The 10,748-nt window shown below is 31.1% G+C and overlaps 1 protein-coding gene across 3 annotated transcripts in view; it reads left to right on the top strand.

Annotated features, from left to right (window-relative positions):
• LOC108906849 (protein hu-li tai shao) overlaps positions 1-10,748 on the top strand; it is a 78,183-nt gene that overhangs the window by 42,992 nt on the left and 24,443 nt on the right. For all 3 annotated transcript variants that reach the window (XM_018710270.2, XM_018710269.2, XM_018710271.2), the window contains exon 2: positions 8,910-10,169. In XM_018710270.2, coding sequence (XP_018565786.1) covers positions 8,920-10,169 — 1,250 coding nt within the window. In that variant the 5' untranslated portion in view covers positions 8,910-8,919. The remainder of the gene's footprint in view (positions 1-8,909; positions 10,170-10,748) is intronic.

The raw sequence follows: 10,748 nt of genomic DNA, 5'->3' as shown, positions 1-10,748 counted from the left end.
GATGTCGTCAACACTGTTGGTAGGATTTTGGTGTTTCAATGCATTAAATACATTTAATATAATAATCTTCTCATTCTGAGACAGCGCACATCTTTTCACGCGTTTAGCAGGTACGTAATCTGATAAGCTCGACATTTTACCCAAACAATAATATATCCACTGGCACAATAGTCACTAAACACAAGTCGAATTTTACTCTACTGCACTAGCACGTCTTCGTATATTCAGCTCTAAGACTGGATTGATCTGTCACAATACACTGGCTCCTGCCCTATGATGTATCCAGTAAAATATACTAATGTACACCCATTACCTGTTAGCATTAGTGTTACCCGATAATTACCTGAAACGAAACATTACCACGCCCATGGCCGGTTCTTATCTCGGAGTTTTATTACTCTCTTTCATTTCCAAACAGACTACAGTTATGTCATTTAAAAACATTTTATTTATTTTTGGCGCTGATACGACGAGATTATTTTGTTAAATAACCTTTAAAAAACATACGTTATAAACATTTGACCTAACAGTTTGATAATATATAAAAATCTTCCTTTATACTCAACAAATTAAAGGCTTGCTAATTCTAACAAACTGGTGCGTTAGTGGGAAAGTAAATTATATATTTAAGTTACTTTATAATTGTTTAACGGTAAATAATAAGTCTTGTGAGGCATGCCATGTACAACTATTTTAACGCTAACTATTTTAACAAATACAGCCTTTGGATGCGGACTATAGCAAAATATTTTATTCAGAAACAATTTTTTTAAATTATATGAAACAATTAAAAAAGTAATTGAATCAAGTTTTGATCCTAATTTAGAACTAAAAATTGGATTTGCTCTATTTTAATTTAAGTAATACAATAATTTTAAACATAACAAAGAAATCAGATTTTTATGGAAGGTTATCATTGCATGCAAGCTACAAGAAGTTTTGAAAACATGAAAAGGCAATTTTAAGTTGCTATTATTTTTTTTTTGCAATTAAGTTAAATAAACTTAGCCTATTTTGTTGTTTGATTTGATAATTGAACGCTTAACTTTTTTTAACTCAACTGCTCATACTTGTACTGTAAATGCAGCTTTCATTATATAATATGTTGCTTTATAAATGTAAAAGAAAAAACATACAATGTTTATGCAGATTACTGTCGTGTCATACAAGATTAAAGAATAGCTTATAAAATTGTTCTTCATAAAATTCGACTTTCTATTTGATAGCCCATTCACGATTTGCGTCATAAAATATTTATTTCGACAATTAATTTGGAATCAAAATACAATAAAGGTTATTATAAAACGAAATAAAAATAAGCTAGAACAGTTCTTTTTCTTTATATACAAGGTGCCTCATTTTAGACGGATTTTTTCGTAGTTCTGGTAAAATTAATAAAAAAAGTGTTTCAAATTGTTTTCTGCATATTTTGAATTATACAGGTTGTTCTACTTTTTCTGAGCGTCATTTTTCGATATGAAACACCGAGCATATTATTATAATTTTTAATTTTTCAGTGAACTTAGAGCATGCTTTGATAAATAAATGTTGTGTTTAAAACGTACCGTCTCCGTGTCATTTGATGTTTAAAAAAATTGTATTTACGAGAATATCAAATATCCTCGAGACTAAACGTGACGGCAAGTTGCAGTTCAAGCAGAATAATCTGTCTGCATTAGTTACTTCATATTATTTCAAACAAAAACATAGTACCTAGTTATGGATGCTAGAAGTTCCATGTTTTGGAATATGGATAACTTGATTTTTTAATGGGACCTTATTTTAAATTTGACAATGTAAGATTTAATTTTCTTTCCATTTTAATAATTTTTTTGGGATATATTTTGCGAGAAAACAATTTTACAATGTGAAAAAATTTATTTGGTACAACTTTATTTGAAACATGTTTGTATGATTGATATTACCAAAGGTGTGGAAGAATCTGTCGTAAGTGGGACATTCTATATGTATCTGAATTTATATTTCCGTTACATAAATTAATTCTTATTGTTGTATTTAATAAATAAGTATCTCCTATTAATAATATTTAATTAATTATTTACATTAATCTTTATGATATTAATGCATAATAATTAATATTGGCATTTAATTTGTTGCAATTATAATAAGAATGAATATTTTAATCAATTAAAAATATAATCCTTTTTATGGAATTGTTGTTATTGTATTGAATATTTGATGTTAGTTTTTGGTATAAACTAAAACATAAAAATATTTTTTAACTGACATATTTTTTTTACACATAATCTAACTACATTGCTAATTTTCATTGAAATATTTCTAATGTTGTAGTTTTGTAGTGTAGTAGTAATAGTGCAGTAGTGTGGTAGTATTGCAGTATTGTTGTAATGTTGTAGTGTTGTGTTTTTGTAGTGTTGTTTTGGTAGTGACTAATTTATTTTTCTTACATGTATCAGAGGACTGAAATAATCCTAACAGTGGCTTAATCAATAGCAAATAGTATAATTTTAACTTTTTCAATACCTAATGAAATTTTGTTTTTTGAGGAAAAAATAAAACATATTTTATTGTTAAGTTATGTATTTTTAATTTCTATTGCTACATTAGCTAGTAGATTGCTGTCAGTATTTCTAAATAAAATACAACCATCAAATTTCGAGTCACTATCTTTAAAAAATTTTGAAATAGTTAATAAAAATAAATAAAAAATTAAAATTTAAACACTCTGTATCTCTGTACGAAGCATATACGACTTACGGTGCATCCTACGAAAAAAATTGAAGAGACCAATTTCATTCAGAATTGATGACATATTTTTAAAAAAATATGAAAACGGGAAAAAGTCAGTGGCGTACCATTGTTTTTTATTTAAAAAGGTTGTGGCATTCTCGCACAAACGTCATTGGTACAAGTAGAAATAATTCGGATCACGCCAAAAAAATGCATATTTATCCCTCCAAAGCGTTTTTCAAATTTCGGGTCAATATCTCTAAAACGCTGAAATAATTAACATTAATAAATAAAAAATTAACATTTAAACACTCTGTATCTCGGAAACGAAGCATGTTTCGACCTACGATTATTTGGTCTTTTTTCACAAAATAACTTCGATAACCACCTAAAATATTTCGCACTTATTTACAAATACTCTGTATACCTGTCAAATTAAAATTTTATTTCAAAGTATGTATTAAATAATTTTGTCTTATAGCCGACTCATTTTTACAGAATTAAGTAATCTACTAAGTCTCTAAAAAATGTTATTTAACTTATGTAGATAATTTATTGTAGGTACCTATATTTTTTGTTCCACAAGTCATCATGACCGGCAAATTATATTAGTAGAAAAATTAGTCATTACAGAAGTAAATCTGTTTAATAATGTACCCACTTATTTTTACGTAAAAGTTCTAAAATTCCATAGGTTGAACTTTCTTTCATATCACGATTTAAAATTACTATTTTATGTATACTAGTGTCATCAGTATAAATATTTGTGCATGTGCTATATTTTCAAGGGCATATTGTAACACTTTTTTTTTCATTTCCTAAAAATATATATTATTTTTTCTCATGTTACATTAATGTTTAACACCTTCTTAATAATCTCAGGTGGTGATAAGTCTACAGAATTTTTCAACAGTACCGTCTGTATGCTTTTGGCGTTACTATTAGGGTTTATTCAATTCTTATATTCGCTAGAGAATCTTATATCTGTCGGATTAAATAGGAAAACAAAGTAATGTTAAAAATATATACAGTAGTTTCACGCAACATGACATTTTTTCAAGTACTTAGTAATCATGGATCGTAATGATCAGAAAAAACTAGATCTGTATCTGTAATGTACATTACATGTTTCCTTAATGAACCATAATAGTTTTTAAATCAGTTCTTTGCTGATATGGTATATGACCACTGAAGTTAATTGTGGGATAATTACTTGAATAAATTTATTGGGGCACAGAAGACGGCAACAAAAATCGATATGGTTTTCTCTTGGCAAGATTCCATTTACGGTATAATCGAGGAATAATCTGCATCTGTAATTTTGATTAAATATTTATAAAAGAGGCTTTAAAAAACATTTTTTATTAACCTGCTTTTTATTACAATGAGCAAAATGTGGTAAATATACAGGGTGTTAATTAAGCACGTCGGCAATCTTGAAGAGTCAAATCTCTGAATTATTTTAATCCAAAAAGGTTGACAGTTTTTGGGTAGAGGATATTGGAATTTGAGAAATATTTTACCATTTTGCAATAACATTGAAGAGAACGATCAAACTGAAGCTAATGGTTTATCTTTATTCTACATCAAACATTTTGGAAAAGGTAGTTTCTTTTCATTTCAACACCCTGTGTCTCGAAAACCAGACCCTTGTTTATATAATCTTTTTGGTTTAAAATCAATCAAAGAATCGCCCCTTAAAAATTGTCGACATATTTAATTAACACCTTGTATATTTCTTAGAGTAGTTGGAGTAAACCATTTTATTTAAAAGCTGTTCGTTTATTTAAATTCCAAAGAGTGAATGCAATTATATATTATACATGCATAAATGGATGCATTTGTGGTTTAGTGCGTCATATATTGATTCAAATTAACTATTTGTTATGGTTTTGTTGTTCATACCGAGCACATTCAATCAAAGTAAATTGAAAAATTGCTAGCAGTTTAAATTTTTCAATGACCTAATTTGAGGCATCATTCTATTCAAAATTTCGTATATTACAATATGCTTTGATTCTTTTAAATTATATTTTACTAAAAACTATTCGGCAATTTTATATAATGTGTTTAGGTGGCCTGGATTCAAGTTTTTTTATCTGTAACCGAATTAAACTAAAGTATGAGTAGAGCAGAAGTTTGGAATTTCATCAAAAATTATTTTATTTTCATGTATTTATTGCTATCTGAACCACTACACTGATTTTATAAGCTTTTTTAAATAAATGAAACTCCGTTTTGACTGAATGAGTAAATGATGAGCTCAAAATTAAATATTGAAAAAATATTTGTTTAATGCTACAACTTGTTTTTTCTCAAAGTTTTCAATATTTTAGTAGTGGTGGCAAAACTAAAGTAATTTGTACTCATACTTTGAAGTTTATTTATTGTTACTAATGTCTGTTTTATCTAACTCACAAAACAATTTATAGAGGTGTATAAATAAGGTAGCAAAGAGATTACTCCATTTCTATAGTTTAAATAAAAGCACAATTACATCTTTCTCTTATCTTAGCCAGGTCTTAACGAAATACACATACTGTGTTATGTATATGTGTACGTAGCGTCATCGTTATTTGTTTTTCGTTCAAACTGAAATAAAATGGAACCTTTCTACAAACTTCTTTAAAATTTTGCAGATGATTTTATTGAAATATCTAATACCGTTTTGAGCCCAAAAAAATATATTGCAGAATTGTTCATCATGAGCTAAATATGTTTTTTGAATAGTCTAATATTATTGAATACATAGTTTCAATCGATGTAAAAAAGGTACACTATTGCCAAAGTTGGTCTAAATACTTAAATGAAAATATAATTCCACATTGTTTGCTAGATGGTGTATTAAATCGACCTTTATTTCATGTTTACAAATGTTTATAGTCGAGTAGGTATAGTTTGTAACATTTGTAATTATTTCAAGTAAAATAAGTTTCAGCGGTAAAATGCATTAGATTAGGTACCTGCTCCTAATCATTTTAGTCTTATTTTATCTATTATTTTTTATTTATTCATTTTTATACTTCAGTGTAACCCATAATGTTTAACAATAATTTTGAAATATAAAAACTTTAATGATAATAAATTTATAACCACATAAAAAAATAAAAATATGTTCTTTGTTCCACTTACATATATGGACATTGAATCAACAAATTTATATTTGTTTAAACGTTTGGCCTATAAATAATTATGACTAATACTTTATAAAAACAATTACGATTTAAATATTTATTTTATATTTGTGTACACGTAATATGTAACATACTTTTATGGCATTATTGTTCTGATAAATTATTTATACAAGTTATTTTATTTGTGAAAGTGCATTAAACTTTATTTAAGTACGTACTAGATCATTATATTATAAAACTTTGCTGAATATTATCTCCTACAATAATACAAAGTTAGTTAAACGTCTTAATAATAATCCACACTAAATTGTTTACGGAAAATAAATGTTTGTAAACTATGTACAACATTCCCGTGGTATTCCTAAAAATAGAAATAAATGAGGTACGGAAACAATTACAAATAGATATTTTTTTAATATAAACATATTTTTTTCCTTAATAGTCTTTAAAGAAATTAATATATCTTTACATTATGGTGAAACCGGAACTTAAACTGTGTGAAATATCTGTCTACAATAAATGTAAAAGTATATACAACGTGGTAAAAAAGTTCTGCATAAAATTCATATTTTCGTTAAACAAATTTTTTTTCGAAAAACGGTGAGACCCGTCGATTTTTATTTGATCCAGGGCACTTTGTTAAGTGGAAATAAATTTTTTTTCGATAATCCACTTACCGCAGCGATGACATAATTTTTTTTTAAATGACAACGCATATTTTTTTCGTTCGAAATTGATGACAGTGATAATTATCTAAACAACGGTGTGAAAATTTCGATGTCTTACATAACAATTTTTTTTAGAAAAATGCACCTTAAGTTCTTATAAGTGATAATTGTCTACTTACACTATTAATGGCTCCGAAAAGGACAAAGTTGACAAAATTACATTTCAAACGAGTAAAATTACACTAATGTTTGTGTAAGTCTAGCGAAATTGTTCGAATTGCCCACCCTGTACCATTTGGCATTGTCCTAAGCGTGTGTAAACGCCGTCTACACTTCGTTCAAGCATTCCCGGGTCGATTTGATTTATTTCAAAACGAATACGGTTTTTAAGTTCTTCCAAATCACCTGGTCTGTTTGTGTACACACGCGATTTCAAATAGCCCCACAAAAAAAAGTCTAGAGGTGTTAAATCAGGCGAACGCGGAGGCCACTCGATTGTTCCGCGTCGCCCGATCCACCGGCCAGTAAACGTGTTATTCAAGTACTCCCGTACTTGCACTCCATAATGGGGCGGTGCACCATCCTGCTGAAACCAAATTCTTTCCTCAGGAATATCAGGATCCTCGTTGTTCGGGAATAACTCTGCTAAGCTTGGGACCAAATCGAACCGCAGGAAATCCAAATAGCGAGCAGCAGTTAAATTTTCCTCGAAAAAATACGGGCCTAAAATACGACGCCCTATTATTCCCGCCCAAACGTTCACCTTTCGGGGGTGCTGATGATCTACTTCTTGCACCCAGTGCGGGTTTTCCTGAGACCAATACCGGCAGTTATGTCGATGCACCGATCCATTAAGATAAAAAGTAGCCTCGTCAGAAAAAATTATGTTCTTGAGGAAGTCGGGGTCTCCGTTACATCGATGCATTAAATCTTCACAAAAGTGGAGACGGCGGTCTGGGTCGTCCTCAGTCAATGCATGTATCAAGTGACCCTTATAGGGGTGAAATTTCTCTTTTTTGAGAAAGTTCACCACAGTTACATGTGAAATATCATTGTTCAATGCAATCGACCTTGTACTAGAATGAGGGTTGTCCTGGAGCTCCACCAGGATATTCAATCTAGTTTCATCATCTACTCTAGGACGACCCGCACGAGGAGCATCTTTCACACTACCAGTTTCCTCAAACCTTGCCAGTACCCTACTAACCGTAGATTGCGTAATTGGTGGTCTGTCAGGGTACGTTGCATTAAATAATTGGCAAGCTTCTTGATGGGTTCGTAACTTATCGCCGAAACCAATCATCCTCAAAATATCAATTCTTTCGCGTTCACTAAGTTTTGCCATTTCGAATTAAACGATTTCACCAAAGAATGTTAAATCGGTACTGATTTTTAGTCTTCAATATTTCAGGTAATCTACTCCTTTCAAGTAAACATTTCTTTGGATCTTTTTTTTTTAGGAATTTATCGGCAAACTCGAAGACAAAAAGTCGACCTTAATTTGCTACATACTATTTGGATTTTGTGCGGTTGAACTTGGTTCTAAATTTTGCAGTTTAATCAGGATCCTGACAATATCTGATGAATAATTCCGCAAATATTACATAACACCAGTGGCAACTTAAGTTATCTGAAATGCTTTCTGCCGAATAAATTTTTTTCTAAGGCATTTGATCTGTAAACAGCAAATTATTGCATTCAAGAACTTAAGGTGCATTTTTCTAAAAAAAATTGTTATGTAAGACGTCGAAATTTTCACACCGTTGTTTAGGAAATTATCAGTCATCAATTTCGAACGAAAAAATATGCGTTGTCATTTAAAAAAAAAAATTATGTCATCGCTGCCGTAAGTGGATTATCGAAAAAAAATTTTTTCCACATAACAAGGTGCCCTGGATCAAATAAAAATCGACGGGTTTCACCGTTTTTCGAAAAAAAAAATTGTTTAACGAAAATATGAATTTTATGCAGAACTTTTTTACCACGCTGTATAATTAATGTAAAATTTAAAGTATAACTCATTCCCTTACTCTTACGCTGGCAATGGTATTAATGTCAATAATAATTTATAATTGTCCAATATTTATTTCACTATCAAAATTTTGAAGAAAAATACTCTAGTAGGTATAGAGTAATTGAAAACGCAAAGAAATAATACTATACTTACAATACATAGAGAAAAAACTCAGTAATTTACAAGTTGAAGCGTAATCCGGGTATAATATACTCTGATTATGCTTAATATATAGTTTTTAATTGATACTGGAAAAATATATGATTTAAATTATCTTTAGTCTGCATTTTATTTACATATTTTAAATTTTTTTTGATATAAGCTATTTCTGTAATTCATTTCTTAAAAGATTCATACATTTATACCTTTTCTTTTTTGCAGATCTTAAAAAATGACGGATACTAGCCAGGCGGAGCTTCCGCCTCAAACCAACGGTGTTATAGATGGACTGGATGACGATGAAAGAGCCAAAATGAGACCGGTTGATATCGACGCTGACGTCAGAGAGATGGAGAGGAGAAAGAGAGTGGAAATCATAATGAACAGCAAGGTATTTAGGGAAGAACTTGAAAGAATAATCGAAACACAATTGAAAGACGGCTCGGGTCCAAGCGGATTATTGCAGCAGATTTCGGATATGGTGGGAGTCAATAAACAAGCAGGAAATGTTTTCAAAAGCTCGAATTGTGTAATACCGATTAATGACATAAGAGGAATTGAGGCCATGGGGTATTCTAAAGGAGAGAAAATATTACGATGCAAACTGGCTTCTTTGTACCGATTGATCGATTTGTATGGTTGGGCTCATGGATCCACAACTTTAATAACTGCCCGGTTGAACCAAGATGACGAACAGTTCTTGGTCAACCCTTACGGAATGCTCTTTCACGAAGTTACTGCCTCTAGTTTAATAAAAGTAGATATGCAAGGTGGTGTCATAGAACAGGGCACCACAAACTTCTCTGTCAATATCACAGCGTTTTCACTACATGCCGCAGTGCACTCCTCACGACCTGATATCAAATGTATTATTCATATCCACACACCTTCGGTTATAGCAGTCTCTTCTCTTAAACAGGGCCTCATGCCGTTGAGTCAGGAATCCGTAGTAATAGGAGAAGTAAGCACACACACTTACCTCGGCGGTTATCTCGATCCCGAGGAAAAAGACAAATTAGCTAGGAACCTGGGACCGATCAATAAAGTTCTACTTTTATCTAACCAAGGAGCGCTGTGCTGTGGGGAGACGATCGAAGAAGCCTTCTACAATGCCAGAAATACCGTCCTTGCCTCTGAATCCCAGCTCAAACTACTTCCAGTAGGGATAGATAATTTAATTTTACTAAACGACGAGATTAGGAAGAGAATTTACGATGCAGCTCATAAAGCACCAGAGAGCACGCCTAGACCAGATCAGCCATCGATTTTAGAAGGGAAGGTGGAGCGCAAATGGAGAGTTGGCGGTGTGGAATTCGAAGCGCTCATGAGAATGTTGGACAACGCTGGATTCCGCACAGGATATATTTACAGGCATCCTTTGGTTAAAGGAGAACCACCGCGACCAAAGAACGACGTTGAATTACCCCCGGCAGTTTCATCCCTGGGATACCTGTTAGAAGAGGAGGAGCTTTATCGACAAGGGTAAGTGTACTTTTATATGATAGCACTTATTAAAAATCGTGTTGATATCATTAAGTAAAAAAAAGATGTGTTAATGTTAATGTGCAGGAACTGATATACAGGATATAACTCTGAATAGGGGTTACATTTTTACGAAAGCTATCTTTTACCTTTATAAACACATACAAGTTTCAACTTTTCTTTCGTAATTTTTATACACCGTTACTGAACATGCTAATGTAACCTCACAACCATGAGCACATACCCAATTACAGCATGTATTGTTGTCAAATCTTATCGTTCTTGACTCATACACATATGTTTTCGTATTACACAAATTTAATAATGTAAACACACAAACACACCGTATCATTATTAGATGCGAAAAAAATAACGTCACTAAATACCTTTTTGAATTTTATTATCAAATTAAACTTAATAAACTTTAACACTTTATTCTAAAAGTTCTATTTTGATTCCAATAAAATCTAATATCTCACGTAGAAAGTACTAACCGTATTATAGTTGTTACGATATCAGTTGGAACCGCATAACAACATTTAACTCATAAACTCTATGGAATCCATAGGCGTCCAGAAA

This window comes from Anoplophora glabripennis, unplaced genomic scaffold (assembly GCF_000390285.2).
Source record: "Anoplophora glabripennis isolate ALB-LARVAE unplaced genomic scaffold, Agla_2.0 scaffold174, whole genome shotgun sequence".
NCBI lineage: Eukaryota > Metazoa > Arthropoda > Insecta > Coleoptera > Cerambycidae > Anoplophora > Anoplophora glabripennis.
The sequence above is the reverse complement of the archived record's forward strand: the minus strand, read 5'-3'. Positions and strand labels throughout refer to the sequence as shown.